The following is a 20031-nucleotide window of genomic DNA, read 5'->3' as shown; positions in this document are numbered from 1 at the left end:
TGAGTTTAACACAAGCCCTCTTGTCCGCCCATACCAAGAATACTATACAATCATCTATCTTCTGAAAAACAGCTTTATGGACATAAAACAGGCGAATGCTGTAGGACATATGACTATTTCGGCTGTAGAATCATTTTAATGAGATTATATGCTCTTTTAATAATCCTACCTTTCATATAGTCAATTTGAAGCTGAATTTTATATTTAAAATATTGGGACACAGCGTTCCAAATCCAGATAGGCAAGTAATTTAATTTATCGGTCCAATGCAGGGGGAGATGTGGAACAAAAGTAGCCGGACAGGGTGCCTGAATAGGAGAAATATGCCCATAAATATCTCCATTCGATTGATTCAAAGGCCTTTGTGGCGTCCAATGAAATTACTACTACCTCACCAGTCCCCCCATTTCTCAGCTGATAGTGGCAAAATAGGCGATGCAGGTTAATAGAGGTCGATTTCCTTGGTATAAAGCCAGTTTGATCAATGTACCAACTCAGAGCTAACCCTATAAGTCGCGTTGCCAGAATCTTTGCTAAGACTTTAGCATCAGAAGTTAGCAGGAATATTGGGTTTATAAGATTCAGGACATAAATATTCTTTATCAGACTTAGGAATTAATACTGTAATTGCCTCAGACATAGTCGGGGATATTGAGCCCGTATCAAAGAGACTTTCAAAAGTTTCCAAGAGTTTAGGGGCAAAAAATCCCAAATGTCTTATAGAGTTCAATAGGTATTCTGTTCTGGGGCCCTTCCATTTGGAAAAGAGGAAATAGCTGCACCAATCTCTTCTAGTGTGATGGGGGAGTCAAGAAGTCCCCTACTATTCAAACTCCATTTGATCAAACTAATTCCTTTAAGAAATGTCACCAAATCAAAGTCAGAGTAATTTGCTTTAGAAGCATATATAGTTTTAAGATAATCATCAAAAACATTAGCTAGCTCCAGAGCCAGGGTCCTAATTCATGCCACAGTATCCTTGACTCCCTCAACTATAACAGCTGCCTGTCCAGATCTAGTTAAATATGCCAAAAATCTACCACATTTATCAGCTTCAATGTATTGTGCATGTTTAGAGAAAAAAAGCCTGCGCCTAGATTTATCCAGGAGATAATCCACCTACTCCCTCTGAGCAGTAAGCCACTGAATCCTATCAGCATCTCTATGAGAGTAGACATAAGCAGCTTCTGGACGAATGTTTATAGGAGTTGACAGCAGTACTGAGGGAGCCTCGTGAAAATGCCTAAAAGGCATCCCATATAATGGTGGGTTTTGCTGAATGTTAATTATCTGTAAAATATCCCTCCCACTAGGACATTAAATCAAAACCATTACCTAATAATGTTAACCAAAAGGGGATGCATTTCCAGATTTTTGTTCACTCGGGCAGTGAGCATCAATAGTAAGAACCAATGGGGAGTGGTCTGATATTCCCCTGGGCAAGTAACTTGAATCTAATACATTTCATATGAATCGTCTAGAGATAAGGCTTAAATCTATTCTAGAGAATGTATGATAAGAGGTAGAGAAACAAGAGAATTGTGGAAATATTCAGTGGAGGAAAAAGTTGCTGATAGGGATATGCTATAAACCGTCAGATATTAGTATGATTGAGGAAGTCCAACTTCTACAGCAAATTGAAAAGGCTACACAAATAGGTCAAGTTTTAATTATGGGGGTTTAAATTATCCGGACATTGATTGGAGTACTGAGGCCTGCGGTACAGCTAGGGGAAATAAGTTTCTAAGCACGCTAAAAGACCATTACATATCTCAATTGGTAGAGGAACCAACTAGAAACTGGACTATACTGGACCTAGAACAAATAATGTAGACGTAATATAAAATATTCAAGTAAAGGAACACTTGGGAAACAGTGATCATAATATGGTCTCATTTGAAATTAGTTTCCAGAAGCAACGGTATAAGGGATCAACTAGGACTTTAAACTTTAGAAAGGCAAATTTTAATGTGCTAAATGAGTCTATAAAGTGCATAGACTGGGATAAAGTTTTTGAATGAAAAGATACGAAAGAAAAGTGGGCTGTCTTTAAAATGTTGTTGGAAACATACACGTATAAGTTCATTCCTATGTAAAAGAATTAAGTCTAAACCAATGTGGCTGAATAAAAAGGTAAGGGAAGAAATGCAAAGGAAGAGCGTGCATTTAAATTGTTTAAGTCCGAAAGGTCTAAGGAGTCCTTCCGTAGGTACAAGGAATGTAATAAAACATGCAAAAAGGAAATTAGATTGGCTAAATTGGAAAACTAAAAAGTTGCAAAAGAAAGTAAGACAAACACCAAAAAGTTTTTTTAAGTATATAAATGGCAAAAGGATTAAAAAAGATAATATAGGACCCCTAAGAATTGAGATGAGTGAATTGATAAATTATACTAAGGTATTCAACACTTTCTTTTCTTCAGTATTTACTAGAGAGGAACAAATAGTAGGAATAATAAGTATTTAAGTATTGCTCTTTTTTTTTTATTTATGATTTACATTGTCAACTATCACATTGCAACATCTGACAAAAAGGTCTAAATACACTGAAGCAGTGAAAACCATACTTGTATCATTCACAAATCTTTTGGCCATGACTTTATACTCGCAGCAGAGTAGTCACCCTGCTGGACCCTGCTTCACTTTCTCCTGAAGTGGGCTGGGCGGTGGCTTGATCATGCGCTTCGATGTGAATTATGCCATGCTCCTCCATCCACCACATGAAAGCATGCATAGCGCAGCTGTACAGTGGGGCGCATACATGTACATGATCTCTTTTGGCTAATGCTCTGACAGCAATAACATTTACATTACAAGGCAGTATAATGTTGCAGATTTGATCATTGACATTAATCGTGTTTCTATTAAATCAGTGATCCATAATTCAGTGTATAGCTCTCCTTGCTGAACAAAATGTGATCTGACTGAATTTGTAAAATGTAAAGTATATTGGCAGATTCATCATACAGCCGTGCCTTGAATAGTAAGGGGATTTGACAGAATCAGCTATAAAGTTAATAGCAGCTACTATGTGATTCTTTTACATTAAAGCAAAGGAAAATGGAGTGGGGGAGAGGGCTGATGGATCCAAGCCATTGTTATCAAATTCAGCTTCCCTCCAAACCATGAACTGTCTTTTCCTGTCATTTTCTCATTTATTAAACAAATGACGTTTACAGGAGTCAATTCAATAAATGTTTCAGTGTGAAAATGTCTAAATTAGGAGTAAATCCAGCTAGAAAGTGCAGTTTTGGTGCAAATTTAAAATATATGGACATATTTAATGGCAGATTTATCAATCCTACTTAAAAGGAAAAACGGAGGTGTTTTCCATAGCAACCAATTAGATTCTAGCTATCATTTTCAAGAATGTACTAGATGAGTGATCGCTATGAGCAACATCTACACCTTTTTTTTTATAAAAGGTTTGATAAATATATTCTTTAGCGTTGGGAGGGAATCACATCTTAGATCAACTCATTATGCTGGTAAAACAAAGCTGCCCAGTATTTGTGTATTACACACAAAAGCATAAGCATCCCGTGCCTCTAAACATAGCTTGTCCAGGTTCTGCACTTGCTCCTAACCTTTAAATGTGTTAACAAATTAAAAATAATTAGAAAGGACAATATATTTAAAGCAGCAATCGGGACTTACATTTGTTTTAAAAAAATAAAAATAAATCAATGTGGCAGGCAATAAGAAGAATACTGGTAATTACCACTCTCTTGGTTTGTGTCTTCGGACAATTAAATACTTCTAATTCTGCATAGTGTCATGTAACTATCATGGTGACCACAGTCACATGGTACGGTGTAGTCAACAGAGAGGCTCTGAAATGCCTGTTCTAGATCTATCACGAACAGGCATCCCATGATTCCCAGCTTCCCCTGCTGCTCTCTCCTTTGGGGGCCTTTCCTTCACTCACACAGTCAGGCATGGGGGTGGTGTGGACTTCCTCCTTTCCCCCAACAAGTGCACCTTCTGTGTCATCCCTCCCGAGCCTACCCTTACATACTCTTCCATTGAGGTCCACTCCATTCGCCTTTTCACTCCTTCTCATCTCCGTGTCGCAGTCATTTACCGCCCTCTGCCCCACTTCCTGATTCCTTTATAACTTTGCAACCTGGCTCCCCCGCTACCTTTCATCTGACCACCCCTCCATCATCCTGGGTGACTTCAATATCCCTAGTGATAATCTGATCTGACTGAATTTAATCCAGGACAACAGAAAATATGGTCTATAATGACCACCCACATCAGTCTGCCTGGACATGAAAGGAGCACTTGAGAGGGCAGACCACACCCCTGTTCAATAGTTCAAGCCATTGCACCAAATCTGTGCACAATAGCCTTGCATGTATAAGCCCAATTTGCTCAAAGATTCTGTCATTCATATATTAGTCAAACTACTAGACTAGACCTGGCCAGCCTGTGAATCTCCAGGTGTTGTGAAAACTCCAATCTCAAACATACTCTATCAGCTGATAGCCCATCGTTAGCTGGAAGGGTTTGCTGGGACTTGTAGTTCCACAACACTTGGAGAGTCACAGGTTGGCCAGGCCTGTACCAGATTGTAATGTGTCGGATTAGCATCAGACAAAAGCTGATGGAAGAGGCTGGACACCCCAAAGCACAAGAAGTTAAGATTGCTAATGATGTATGAACCGAAGGATGACCTTAACTCTGCTATCCAACAGTCTCTGCAGTGCAGTCCCATTTATTACAGTAACAATTAAGGACTACAGCTCTGATTGAATTATTTTAGAACATTTGAAAGAAAGAATATGTATAGTGGTCATTAGATTGGTTAGCATATCCTAGGGAAAAGGATATAGCTTGCCTTTAAATTATATTTACAAAATGTTATTCACATTTTGTGCATGAAAGACTAAACTAAAATTTACATATAGTAGACAAGCTTATCTGACCCCAGGTTCATTTTTCAACACTTTGTAACACTATACCAAGAAATATACAGAAAGTAGTAAATCACATATAATGCTCATTTAACTGACACACGTCTCTAACGATTCAGAGAATATAATAACATAAATAAAAATCTCTACGTATAGCTAGTTGGTATTTATTATATTAAGCATCAGGCATAGCTAAAGGAGTGGGTGTTAGGTTTATTTTGAAAGTGTGTTAAAATTTTGCATGCCATACAACATGCTACACATACCTCTGGATTTTCTGCCATGGATATAGGATTTCCCAAGTAATTGCCATGACGGTCTGTATAATTCTTCTATGTCCAACTGCCACCTATCTGGTTCAAGGTATCTGATTACTTCTTCCACAGTCCCAAACTGAGCAACGGTCTCACTAAGTAAATGTAATGGCAGTGCTGATGGAGGGAGCACCGTGGGGATAACTGGTTCTGCTTGTTGCTGTAAATAAAAACAACCAATGACAAAGATTACACTACAAAGCAGAAAAATAAATGTAACCATATAATTCCTCCAGTGCAAGGCTAAAGCTTCTACGGAGGAGCGAATTGGAGTGTGGTGTGCCCCTCCTTCTAGAGGGAATCTGGGATGTGTCAGCTGGGGCAATACATGAAATTAAACCCCTGGCATGCCAACTTTGCCGACCCAGTGGTCACAGTATAATGGAGAAGAGTGTCTCAGAAATCATTTGTGTGTATATGTTCTGTACTACCCAGTATGAATGGATACTACTTTAGAATTAATTGGGATACAGCGCATAATAGGTACTTAACAGAAAATAATTGCACTTCTCTAGGCAGTCACACTTCAAGAGGGAACAACATAACCATATATTTTAAACAGCCTTTTCTGCTTTTGGTAATAAACACATTGCAGGCGCTGATAAATTTCTCTATTTGTTTCATGTGCTCCAAATAAAAGTAAATAGATTTTAATTTAATTAAATATGGGAAATAAACTCACTGAAATGTATTACAATTTACAGTTATAATTGCTGCTAAATTTAACACCAAAAATATAATTTACATAGAATCATTACATACATTTATCTTACTCCATATAATGAACACTTTGTACGATTTAATATTATTTTTACTGATGGCAGGACTAGAAAGAGGAGACAAGTATAAGAGGAAGCGTCCAAGAAATGTAAAGTATATTGGCAGATTCATCATACAGCCGTGCCTTGAATAGTGAGGGGATTTGACAGAATCAGCTATAAAGTTAATAGCAGCTACTATGTGATTCTTTTACATTAAAGCGAAGGAAAAGGGAGTGGGGGAGAGGGCTGATGGATCCAAGCCATTGTTATCAAATTCAGCTTCCCTCCAAACCATGAACTGTCTTTTCCTGTCCATTTTCTCATTTATTAAACAAATGACGTTTACAGGAGCCAATTCAATAAATGTTTCAGTGTGAAAATGTCTAAATAAAATGCAAAACAGTTCACTGTTATTTTATTTTGAAATGCGTCATATAAATTAATTTCCATTTACCGTATATACTCGAGTATAAGTCGACCCGAATATAAGCCGAGGCACCTAATTTTTCCACAAAAAACTGGGAAAACTTATTGACTCGAGTATAAGCCTATGGTGGGAAATGGAGCAGCTACTGGTAAATTTCAAAAATAAAAAAATTGGGGGGTGGCTTCAATGCATTAGATAAATACACAAATTTTTTATTAAATCTCTGTTTGTAAGCTAATAAGAGACTATCAGTAAATGTTGTGAAGGAGAGAGAGGGGTCATTCTTGATGAACTGTCTTGTGACCTTTGAATCTTGGCATGGCCAGATATGTGTTTTTCATGGATGTTTATTACATGTGATGAGTGTTTATAAATGTCTTGAAATTAAGGTGAAACATGGCTCAACTGGAGAACAGGTACACAAAATCTCTTTGAGAGAGAGAGATTGATTTTACTTACTTACTGGGATTAAACAGTTGGCATACCAAGCTGGAAATTCCGGTTACCCTTGTGTATTGAAGACCCTTAAAAAGACACTACACAAGGAGCGATCATCAGCAGGGTGTCCCCAAATAGAAGAAGCAGAGTTTGGCTCCGAACTCACCCCCAAGACATAAGAGCCGCCAATACAGCAGTCGAGGAAAGAGAGAGAGATCTTCAGACTATCACTTCCGCAGTGGAACGCATGTGCGTTCCACAGAAAGGAAGTTCGGCATTTGGAACGCAAGTTTGCGTTCCAAATGCCAAACTTCCTGTCTGTGGAACGCACATGCTTTCCACTGTGGTAGTTAAGACCTGAGGAACCGGAGAGGTAAGTTCACTCGTGTAAAAGCTGAGTGGGGCTTTTTCAGCATAAAAAATGTGCTGAAAAACTCGGCTTATACACGAGTATATACGGTAAATATTAAATGCGTCTCAAAGGTTTACTAATGACCTCATATAGTTAGTTAGTAAATCTAGCTAGAAAGTGCAGTTTGGGTGCAAATTTAAAATATATGGACATATTTATATATTTATCAATCCTACTTAAAAGGAAAAATGGAGGTGTTGCCCATAGCAGCCAATTAAATTCTAGCTATCATTTTCAAGAATGTACTAGATAAGTGATCGCTATGAGCAATACCTACACCTTTCCTTTAAAAAAGGTTTGATAAATATATTCTTTATAGTTGGGAGGGAATCACATCTTAGATCGACTCATTGTACTGGTAAAACAAAGCTGCCCAGTATTTGTGTATTACACACAAAAGCATTAGCATCCCGTGCCTCCAAACATAGCTTGTCCAGGTTCTGCACTTGCTCCAAACCTTAAAATGTGTTAACAAATTAAAATTAATTGGAAAGGGCAATATATTTAAAGCAGCAATCGGGACTTACATGTGTTTTACAAAAATAAAAATAAATCAATGTGGCAGGCGATAAGAATAATACTGGTAATTACCACTGTCTTGGTTTGTATTTTGGTACAATTAAATACTTCTAATTCTGCATAGTGTCATGTAACTATCATGGTGACCACAGTCACATGGTACGGTGTAGTCAACAGAGAGGCTCTGAAATGCCTGTTCTAGATCTATCACGAACAGGCATCCCCTGATTCCCAGCTTCCCCTGCTGCTCTCTCCTTTGGGGGCCTTTCCTTCACCCACACAGTCAGGCCTGGGGTGGTGTGGACTTCCTCCTTTCCCCCAAGTGCACCTTCCGTGCAGGGCCGGATTAACCCTAGGGCTAACTGGGCTACAGCCCAGGGGCCTCAGGCATCCAGGGGGCCCTTGAAAGTAGTAGTAGTCTCCTTACTGAGGAGATCTCGTGAGTCTCACTCTCACGAGATCTCCTCAGTAAAGAGCGTACAGTGCGCCGGGGAAGGACTGCAATACCAGGAGAAGGAGGTAAGTGCCCTGGCTCACCGGGGGGCGGCTCGGATCACAGAGGGGGAATGGAAGCCTCCTTAGCCCAGGGGTCCCCATTCCCTTAATCCGGCCCAGCTTCTGTGTCATCCCTCCGAGCTTGCCCTTACATACTCTTCCTTTGAGCTCCACTCCATCCGCCTTTTCACTCCTTCTCATCTCCATGTTGCAGTCATTTACCGCCCCCTGGCCCCACTTCCTAGTTCCTTTATAACTTTGCAACCTAGCTCCCCCGCTTCCTCTCATCTGACTACCCCTCCATCATCCTGGGTGACTTCAATATCCCTATTGATAACCCATCTGACCAAGGTTCTATTAAACTTCCTGCTCTTTCCTCTTCTCTTGGCCTATAGAAGTGGACCTCCTGCCCCACCCGCCGTCTTGGCCATTCTCTTTACCTTGTCTTCTCCCAACGCTGCTCTCTCTCTGACTTCACCATTTCACCTTTCTGACCATCATCTCCTTTCCTTCTCACTCCCCTTGTCTCCCTCCCCCCCACCCAAACACACTGTCACTGAGTGTAGTCTTAACACTCTTGACCCTGCAGTCTTTTCCTCCTCCCTTGATACTCTTCTCTCCACCTTAGCCAATGCCACCTGTCCCAACCTGGCAACCTCCCTCTACAACCTCACCCTCCTGCCCTTGACACTGCCTGTCCTGCCACTGCTATTTTCCTCCACTGTGCCAGCCCCCAATCCTGGCACTCTAAATTCACACGTTACCTTAAACTTTGTTCACACACTGCTTGAATGCCACTGGAGTAAATCTCGTTCCCGGGCGGATTTTCTCCACTTTAAGTTCATCCTCTCCTCCTACAGCTCTGCCCTCTCCCTAGCCAAACAATTTTACTTTAAATCTTTCATTATTTCCCAGTCTTCCAATCCCCGCCGCCTCTTCGCTACTTTCAATTCCCTACTCCACCCTCCCCCTGGTCCCCTTTCACCCTCCAATTACGCCTCTGACTTTGCTACGTTCTTCTCCTCCAAAATCGATGCCATCAGAACCGAAATCTCTTCCTCCAACATCTCCCTCCCCTGCTGCCCTCCAACCATCTTGCTATGTGCTCCATCCACCCTTCCTCCATTGAGGAAATCCAATCCTTACTTCTGTCCTCTCCCCCCCTTCACCTGCCTCCTTTATCCAATTCCCTCTCACCTCCTCATATCCCTCTTGCCCATTGCTTGCTCCCACCTAGCTCACTTCTTCAATTTATCCCTTTCATCTGGTATCTTCCCTTCTTCCTTCAAAAATGCTCTACAGTAGTCTCTCCCATTCTTAAGAAACCAAATTTCGATCCCACCTCCCTGTCCAATTACCGCCACAACTCTCACCTCCCCTTCACCTCTAAATTACTTGAACGGATAGTCTGCCAAATCCAAAGAATACTACTCCCTCCTCATTCACTTTTAGCTTTCTGCAGCCTTTGATACTGTCGATCACACTCTCCTGCTGCAAACCCTCCGCTCCTTTGGCCTTTCCAACACTGTCCTCTCTTGGTTCGACTCCTATCTCTCTGACCGCTCTTCTCTGGCTCCTTCTCCGCCACCACCCCACTTTCCATAGATGTCCCTCAGGGCTCCTTCCTTGGCCCACTGCTCTTTTCTTTGTACACCTCTTCACTGGATGATCTTATCAGCTCCTTCAGCCTCCAGTACCATCTCTATGCTGATGATACCCAAATCTACTTTTCTTCTCCTGTACTCTCCCCTTCCACAATAAGGTGTCCTGCTGCCTCTCTGCCCATCATTTCCACAAACTTAATATGGCCAAATCCGAACTTATCATCTCCCCCCCCTCTAGTGACTCCTTCCCTCTCCATCACTATTGGTTCATCTTCGCCCCAAATTCGATGCCTGAGGGTCACCCTTGATTCCACCCTCTCCCATTTAATCCCTTGCCCAATCCTGCTGCTTCCATCTCTGCAACATAGCCTGCCAGACTTCAAACGCTCCCATAAAACCAACTTGTTCAGGTTAGTCTACCCTTCCCTACTCCATCCCTTGTCTCTCTCACTCTAACTAACCTTTCTATATTTTGCCTCTCCTCTCACCTCAGTGTCCTCATCCCTCACCCCCTCTTGCCACTCTATGTCTCCTGTCAGTCTCTCCCTCACCTTTAGATTGTAAGCTCCCTTGAGCAAGCCCTCTTTCCTCCTGTCCTGCTCTCCTTGTTTTCCTTTGCCCTCCGCCTCTTCTCTTCATTTCATCACTTGACTCCTACGCCCATCTTTCTTCTTCTCCCGTGCCTCCTCTTCTCCATCTCTGCCCTGATCCTGTAAGTGTTGCCAACTCTACTGGGCACAGGCACATCCCTTTATTCACTCCCCACCTCTCTCCTTCCCTTCTTATTGGAATTCACTTTTACCTTTTTGCTCTATGTACTTCTCTAAATTGGTACTTGTTTATACATATTGCTCTATATCTATATTTATTACACTTTGCTTACTGCACTTTGTTTTGTACTATCTTGTATGCCCTGTACTGTTACGCCAAGCTCTATATACGGCACTGTGGACCCTTTGTGGCGCCTTACAAATAAAAGATAACAATAATAATAATAATCTGCTTAGTGCACTGTAAAATCCTCCCTCATCTACCATCACATGACATGCTGAAAGTTATGTAGCTGTGTATGAATGGCAACTATACTTGTCTACCCTCCAGAGAGATTTTTAAAAGGAGATAATGTTTTGTAGGGAGACGGTTTTAAGAAAAATCAGATAAATACTAGGTACTTAACTTACTAGTTATACAAAAAAGGCTATGTGGGATTGTTGCTTTAAATTATTCATTTTAGGCATATGCCTAAAGCCACCAAATATACCTCACTTGGTGGTGGTTTAAAATTAACTGATTGATTGATACTCCAGGAACCACATCATGGGCCCTAATAAAGATGAGCAAATCAAGATTCAATAAAATACCTGATGATTGATGATTGATCCACCAATGGTAAAATTCTGAACAAGCTGACAAATCTTATCTACATCTAACTCTACATCATATATGTACATTTTATAAATACCTAATGATTAATAATGATGAATGGTAAGAACAATACTGTACATTACATTAAAAAAGCTTAAACAATTCATCTTAAGGTGTATAATTAAAGGATATTAAAGCATCATAGACCAACAATATTAGTCACTGTTTAACTAGTCAACCAGAACATTCACTTCAAGTACAGATTAAAGCTGGATCTCTGACAAACACTGGCTTGGTGAGTTGGATCAGATAGCCATGTGCCCTCTTGCACTGGCCACTTAATTTAGCTCTGCTGTAATCCAACACAGGGGTCAGTCACACAAATACATTATTTGAAGCATGCCCTACGAGTCTGTAAATAAACTTGAAAGATGAATGTAAAGACCACACAGATAAATAGAAGGACATGCCCGGTGGGCATGTCTAGCACATCTGTATTGCTAGGCCATCCCCAGTACCTCTAAAGACACCAATAAATTGTTGCACACACCAGGGGCACCTCCATAGGGACCTGTGATATTTCTGCCAACTTCCCGCAAGTTGTGACAAATGTGCCGACTGCAGGGCAACTGAATATCCCGATGAAAGTATGATCTATACCAGTGATGGGCAACCTGATACACTTTAAGAGTCGCATGGTGCAGCCCTCTAGTCTTCAAAAGGGCATCACATTACCCTTAAGCTAATATGTTAAAACAATACATTTAACCAATGAAATATACGTATCTGTAATAATATATCAACAGGCATTTTAAACAAGTGTTACAAGCTATAACAACCAAATCTGACGATAAAGCAGTGTCGAAGTCAGCAAATTGGATAAAGTAATTTCAAGTAATATCGAGCAGATTTGGTTGTCTTTGTCTGAAATTATGCGTAGCGCACGCTACAGCGTGGAGGGGCGTATCCAACCGCAACACGTGGCAATAACCGTTTTTACACTTTTACACACATTCACATGAACATACACATTTGTAATTAGTACACATTAATTGTAGTTGCAAAACATAGTTATTTATATCGAAATATAGCAGTATTTATGTTTGGTATTATAAGTTATATACATGTTAGTGAAAGCAAAGTTTCAGGTCGCAGGAACTATGTCATGCTTAGTATCATTTTAAACCCCTATTCATCAGCAGTTGTCCGGTTCATTCGCCGAAGAGATCGCACATTGCATACTCTAGTTAGCGATGTTAGAGAATAAATGTTTAAAATGATACTGCCTGTATAATGTAAATAGACTAGTTGAAACTGGATACTTGGCGTGAAAATCGGAGTGCATCCCCTGGAGAGTTGATCCCCACCTTTGGATATTTTGGTTTGAACTGGCCTATGACCTGCAGTACACTGGAGCTTCCTGAAGCCTGGACCAATAGAAGCAAGCCACACCATCTGCATTGTTTTACTGTATTCACTGACTGTATATAAGTAGGGGCTCTGGACCTAGTGACCAGTCTTTTTGACCACAGCCTTCAGACCTGAATAACTGTACACTGGATCCAGAGCGCCTGCAATAAGTAACAGCTGTACTTATTTTATGCTCACTTGTTATTCTGCTACTTTTGACTATTAAATTACTTTGTGCTTTGGAACCACACATTGGGATTCGACAATCTTTATTGGATAGCAACTAGACGTGCATAACAGCAGGGAGGAGCTGAGGGCCAAAAATAACTGTGCATAGGGCCCAATATCACATTTGTGCTGTACTCCAGAGGAAACAGGAGTACATTTCCCATTTCCGCCTCCCATTATATGAGCAGGATATGCCATGCATTATAGTCTTATCAGAAAATGAATGCAATATCTATTTTTTTAAAGTTGCCTAATGTGTGTCATCCTCTAGTGGAGTGGCTCCCAAACTATGAGGTGGTCCTCACTGACAAGACTTGCCTTCATATCAGCTGAGGCCCACCTCCATAAGATGGAGGGGGCCCAAAGAGCTAATTGTGGGAAGGGAGATATACACATGTAGCTACAAAAGAAATATCAAAAATAACTTGGTATATGTATGATATATGTATGTTGTTTTATTGGTTTTAAATCTTGCTCTATCTTATAGTGAACCTGTTGGCTACAGACAAGCATATTAATATTCATAAGAATACAGTCTGTCAATTCACTAGGAACCAGTGCATTCTGAATATTGGTCATAACATGACTCACTGATGTCACTGTTTAATAGTGAATTGATAGGATGCTTTGTCATGAATATCGATTTAGCCCACAAAATGGCTGCCTCCACTGTGTGTAAATATGCATTTTAACTAAATTTATAAATGCAATACATAACACTTATAACAGCAGAGCTGTATTTCTCTGATGGCCAAATAAAGACACCTGCATAGCACAGCACTGTTCAGGGGCAGAAGAGAAATTATTTTGTTTTCATTCTATCAATTTTTTCTTCCTATCATTTTCTTTTAGTTGCTGGTTGGTCTTACCAAACACTTACTTTTCATTGCTAAAATAATGAAATAGAGGGAATTGGATATAGCAGTGTGTTATAGCTTGTTATTAATTTAGGGTGTAATTACGCACAATAGTTTTGGCAGCACCAACTCTGAACATGTCTCTGGGCAAAAGGTGCCAAGATTCCTTTCCTATGTGCACACGAGTGTGATATTAAAAAGCATGGTATTTTACATACATCTCAATAAATGCAATGCATTTAAGTTTTTTTTTACTTTTAAGTGTGTTGTGTTCTTTATGGTGGCAATCAGTGTGTAAGGCAGGGTGAGAACATTCAAGAACTGCAGCTCTAGTGTCACTTCATTATTCTTCTTGTGCCCAATATCCGAGAGATTGCCGCTGTTTCTATGAATCACATTTACATTTACAGCTCTATTTCCCGCTTACTGTGCCTTTACTGTTGCTCTCGCCAGCAGTATTAAGAATGTTACAGATGCTAAACACACCACAAAATAAGTACAGTGACAAGCAGTGTCCATCAGAAACGCTCCCAACCATTCTCTGCTGAGAAAACAATACCATTATTTGAAACAGATACATTTGGAAGCTGTCCAGGCGATGCGGTAAAGTCCCAATGATAAACAAGACTTGCACTACTATGCTTCCCGGCTCATGCTGACTTGCTGAGTAATGTGTACAACGTTTGCCGACTTGCCAAACAATTGTCTAAAACTGTATTTTTGTTTTACACTGCTTTTTATTGGGGCTGTGAGCGGTCCTACATTACTTTAGATAGAAGCTATTGTGAAGAAACTATTGAATTGTACGATCCTCATTGTTTGACAGAAGATATTTCACACTGAGAACACTGTTCTATTCATTCCCTTCCAAAGTAGCTAGGACACTTTGACAAGATATTCTAGTCAGCATCCAATACTTTTATATTCCGCTATATGAGAGGATTTCATCTTTATTTAGAAAACACTCCTGTCACAGCATTCCGGATGAAATGCTTTAGACTTTAAAATAATTGCCACATGAGTTTGTAAGCCTTAGGAAGTAGCCATATGAGATTATTGAGCCTTAAATAAGTTATATTGAACTATAATACATATATACATAATATTAATTTACATAAAACTTGTGGCGCTAAAGCGTTTAGCACACAATATTCATGATAACAATTAGTACAAAAACAAATACACCATACTGTAAGCCTGCTCTTTTCTTAAACACCAGTTCCAAGTGTGTATCTAGAAGAAATCCTAAAAAAAGAAAAACATACTGTAGTAAACACAAATAATATAGGAATACAATTAATATCCGCGTACCAAAACAAATCAAAAGTGTAACTTACCTGACAATTCAAGCACCAGATTTTCATATAAAAATAAAAGTTTTCATGTCCACATGAAACCATTAGTACATCATGCGTACATTCAGTATAAAACATCAAGGCTCATCTTTATGGAGTCCATAGTAAAGGTGTTAAGAACAGTAAGACTTATCTGGCCAGAAAGAAGAATCCTGGAATCACTACGAAGAGGTCCAATTGGCATATAACGATGAGACCCGAATGTAGCTTCTACACGTTTCATCTGGGCGACTTTCTTAGGGGGTGGAAATCTGGTGTTTGGAGTTTTCTTTCAGGCTCTATCTTATATTTTGTTGAGTTGAATAGCACTATGATCGATTTAAAGATTAAGTCCTATATGGATTTATGAACAGGACATCTGAACCTTTCATTCTCAGATTAGCTACACTTTTGATTTTTTGGTACACGGATATCAATTGGATTCACTTATTGTTACCTAAATTATTTGTGTTTACTACACTATTTATGGTGCTTCTTCTTTTATGATTTCTTCTTTGTAATACATATTTATTCATAAATAAATGATGGATTTGAATTAAAGTACAATAATTATTAGACTTATAAATCACTATTAGGCTAACAATTTTAAAGGAGCATAATACAACTTATCTTGCATGGTTCACAATACTATTGAGCACATAAAACATACTTCAGTTCATTAATGACTGAATGGCATTACTGATAACAGAGATTATATATAGTTATTTCTATTGTAAAGGTTTAGTGTAAAGGTTTTGTGTTATGCTACCATTGGAAAGGAATTTACAGCTCTACCTTGTTAATGATTGTTCATTATATCGCTAGTTTTGATTTAATTACAAAGTCACAAAGAGATCATGCTTAAACCAAGTTTCATCACCACCTCACTGTTAAGATAAACAAAAAGTAACTTTGGTGGTAAAACTAAGTAAGACTGAAGAATATAAAAGGCTAATCCCATTTTTGCCTATATTGTTTTTGTTTTTTTTATAAACCCAATACTCTACTTATCCTTCTTTACATGATTTATAGGAATTAGTGTTACCTGGCAAAAATGAGTCTCCATGCAAATGTTATTAACAGGGCAGGAATATAACAGAGATATGAAGGTTGTTTTTTTCTCCAGAAAAGGCAGCATCCATACACAGAATCCCTGATTCCCAAGTAGACTACATGAAAGTAATCCCGCCTCTTGTCGCGCCACACACATTCACATTCTGGCAATAGTCATTATGGATGATGCAGTATAGTGGACAATACACTTAACCCCACCTTCTTTACATACAGCTAACCTCTTTTACAGACATACAGACAATATATCCCTTTTTAATCCACATTACAACAATTCTTAGTCCCCTTCTATCCCCACCTCAAACATCTTCATCTCACTCCTCTCTACCCACCTCAAGTCCATTTGTTATGATCCCTCTCACTGCTCAAACCCACTCACCCTACTCCTCAGCATCATCATAGTCCATTAAATCCCCTCTCCATCCCACTGTTCCCCAGATAATGATCTTTTCTCAATAATCCCCCTATCAATATGTCCCCTTAATTATTACCACCATTCTGACACGCACATCTTCATCACCCTGTTCCCATCATTATTTTATTAATTATAATCAACCCCACCACTGAGTCATTATTAATCCCTCCATTTTGCTTCACTAATAAACCCTCAATTCTGCATTATTAACTACACCGCCTCACTCGCCACCACATTGTTCCTCATAGGGTAACTGATCATTTATTAGTTCCCATCAGAGTATTTCTGTGCCTCTGTAAAGGCCATTTGGAAAGAGAGGAACCGATCTTGATCAGAGAGGTACTCAGTACCCTCTGAGCAAGTTTAAATTTGATGCTCCAGAATGCCAAGCCATGCTTTTAGCTGCCATTTACATGGATATTAATGTATTGACTCAACGGGGCACGGTTGAACTTTGAGGTAGCGATCAGGAATCCAGGTTTTGTTGAGCTGTGATGTAAACATAGCATTATCGTTGTAAGTCATTACGCAGCAAGCTGCAATGTACTGTTTGTTTTGACACCATTCTATCATAGCCAGCATTAACTTTTTCAACAATTTGTGCTACAGTAGCTCTTCTGTGGGGTTGGACCAGACGAGCTAGCCTCTGCTCCCCATGTGCTCAATGAGACTTGGGTACCCATGACCCTTCATTATCAACATCAACATTTATTTATATAGCGTCAGCAAATTCCGTAGAGCTTTACAATTGGGAACAAACATTAATAAAACAATACTGGGTAATACAGACAGACAGAGAGGTAAGAGAACCCTGCTCGCAAGGTTACAATCCCTGTAGAGGATCTGGTTGTAGAGGTGGAATCTGCATCCAGTGTAGTTAGAGCCAGAAAGATAGACATTGTATTCTTTTGATGTGTATGATGCATATGATTTGTGCTTTCTTATAACAGCCAGCTGCATGTACACCTTGATTGATGGGAAGTAAAGTTACAAAATGCCTTTTCACGGTGGCTTAATAGTTTTAAGTTCAGCAGCCCTCTTGTGAAAGAGTTCCTTTAAATAACTTTATATACCAAATATGTTACATGACTAAGACTATGCAAAAAAACTATTTCATGGCCATTGTAACTTAATAAATGGTAAGAACTTAAATAACAGCATCAATTCCATTTTCTAAATTCATTGTGAATATTGAAAGATACAGCTCGACTAATATGCAAGTTGAATATACGTGACCTGAAGCCAGAAAAACTGTTGTGACTGATCTGTGCTCTGCTTGCAGCTCGCAGTGTCTGAAGAAATTTTCTTTCCAGACGTCCCGCATTAGTAAATTTACACGTAAAGTATTTTTATTTTGGTTAGAAACACTGCCTGTGGCGCTGTAAAAAGTGAAACTGATTTGGCAATCTGATATGAAATATTAAATCTTCTTGAACTTTTGAATTCCACTCAATAAATGAATAAAAGTGGGGAACTTTTCTGCTAGAATGTGCATTTCTCTGAACTAAATGTTGTAAAAATTAGTGTTGTAAAAATATTTCTGTATAAAGCTGTGCAAACACATTAAGACACATTGTTGAATACAGAAAAGATGTTTGTTGAAAATGAGTCTTTTAAGGAAAAAAACAGATTGATTAGTAGAAACGGAGCTTCTGGTTTTGAAATCCAAAAGGGAAGAGTTAGGTTTATTATTTTATTACTACTAACACTATTATTGATTTATTGAGTATTGATAAGAATAAATGTTGTGGCTCCCACATGACAGTTAGCTATTGGCATTATGGTTATAACACATACTTGCCTACTTTGACGGATCTCCCTCCGGGATATGCCTGAAGAGGGGTGTGGTGGGTGGACGGAAGGCGGAAGAGGAAAGGCATGGCGAATTGCGTAAGTTTGGCCCCACCCCAATAAACAGCATTTTGTCGCAGGTAATGGGGCCAAAATGGCGCGATTCGCCATGAATTGCGTCATTGAGGCCCATTGGGGATGGGATGCGGGAGACTTTCCTGCGCTCCTGGGAGTCATACTCCGAATTCGGGAGTCTCCGGACATTCCAGGAGAGTAGGAAAATATGCTATAACATTACTTCTTTTGGTGAGTACATTATATATTATCATTGAATTGACAACACTTTTGTTTTGTTTAAATATAGAGAAAACAGATCTGCAATATACATACTCTAGACCCCTGCTTAAAAAAAAAATCAGTGTATGCATTTCACTTAACTCTCATATGTGTCTTTTGTTTTATCTTTTATACCTTACGCTTTCTTTCCAACTTTTTTTTTTCAAATTCCTGTGAAAACAACTTTTGGCAGCACGTTGTATAAAAAAGTGAGTGTGTTTAAATTGTTCCAGGGCATGCTTGTGCCTTTGTAGAGCCTACTGTCAGATGTTCCTGGCAGGCATTTCAGTCTGCATGCCTTGTCTGCTTCCTAAGCTTTTTAAAATGCACATTATGTGCATAAAGGTTTGACATGGTTTGAATGAGATTTGATAAACCTTTCAGTTGAGATAGCTTTACACATCGAGACATTTCGCTTTTGGTGTAGAATTCTGTTTAACCATCCATTGCATTAAAGCCTATTTGGGTTTCTAGCTATAGTGTACTGTAGAAACGTATAATATAAGGGGAAAGGCTATTTATCAACTGTAAAGGGCAGAAAAGTTAAAAAAGAAGTACTTTATAAAGTATGCATTCCGTAATATATTGCAGCTGTGAAGATATTAAGATGTGTGGCTAAACGTAGATTATTATTATTATTATTAATACGGCAGTTTTTACATATTTTTATCCAATCTTATTGGGTAAAAGCCAAAAAATACATGCCAAATTCTTTATGGACTGTTCTTTCCTTTATGCTGACAACAAGAGGTGCTCAATTAGGCACTACCTGAACTTTATCAGATTTATACTATGACAATTTTAATTGCACATTTATTTTATCAAATTAATGCAGCAATGGTCTGCTTCCTATTCAGTAACTTCAATGAATTTGACACTTACCCCTGATAATACACAAGTTGCTCATAGCTGACCTGGCAACATTGACTGGGTGCAATTATTTGCATTTCAAGATGTGCTATTTAATAGAATATAAAAAAAGAGCACGCATATAGTAAATATGAGCTACTGAATCATGAGTTCGCATCTGAGCATCTTTTTACTAGACAGTCCATTTTTTAAGCTTTATGTCAAAGAAACAGACTGAGAACATACCAGATACATTTGGAAAAGTGCTGGCTCCTCTTGGACGTGGAGCATGCAACACCTTGCCCCATAACTATAACTTTAAATAACACAGAAAAGATTGGTGATGGTAGATACTATCTATATAATTGATTATACAGAGGTCTGCTGAGCAATGGTGACCAGCGTGAGTTAGCACAGTGATAATGTGGTAAGTACGTGACCCGTGGCTTCACTTTCCCTGTAGAAACATGTTCCAATACAGATGCTG

At 39.2% G+C, this 20031-nt stretch overlaps 1 protein-coding gene across 3 annotated transcripts in view; it reads right to left on the bottom strand.

Annotated features, from left to right (window-relative positions):
* Positions 1-20031, bottom strand: part of PDGFC (platelet derived growth factor C) — a 231480-nt gene that overhangs the window by 8899 nt on the left and 202550 nt on the right. For all 3 annotated transcript variants that reach the window (XM_075198278.1, XM_075198286.1, XM_075198283.1), the window contains one exon: positions 5185-5392. In XM_075198278.1, the coding sequence (XP_075054379.1) occupies positions 5185-5392 (208 nt within the window). The remainder of the gene's footprint in view (positions 1-5184; positions 5393-20031) is intronic.

This window comes from Mixophyes fleayi, chromosome 1, assembly GCF_038048845.1.
Source record: "Mixophyes fleayi isolate aMixFle1 chromosome 1, aMixFle1.hap1, whole genome shotgun sequence".
In the NCBI taxonomy this organism is placed as follows: domain Eukaryota; kingdom Metazoa; phylum Chordata; class Amphibia; order Anura; family Limnodynastidae; genus Mixophyes; species Mixophyes fleayi.
This window is presented reverse-complemented; position numbering and strand designations above follow the sequence as displayed.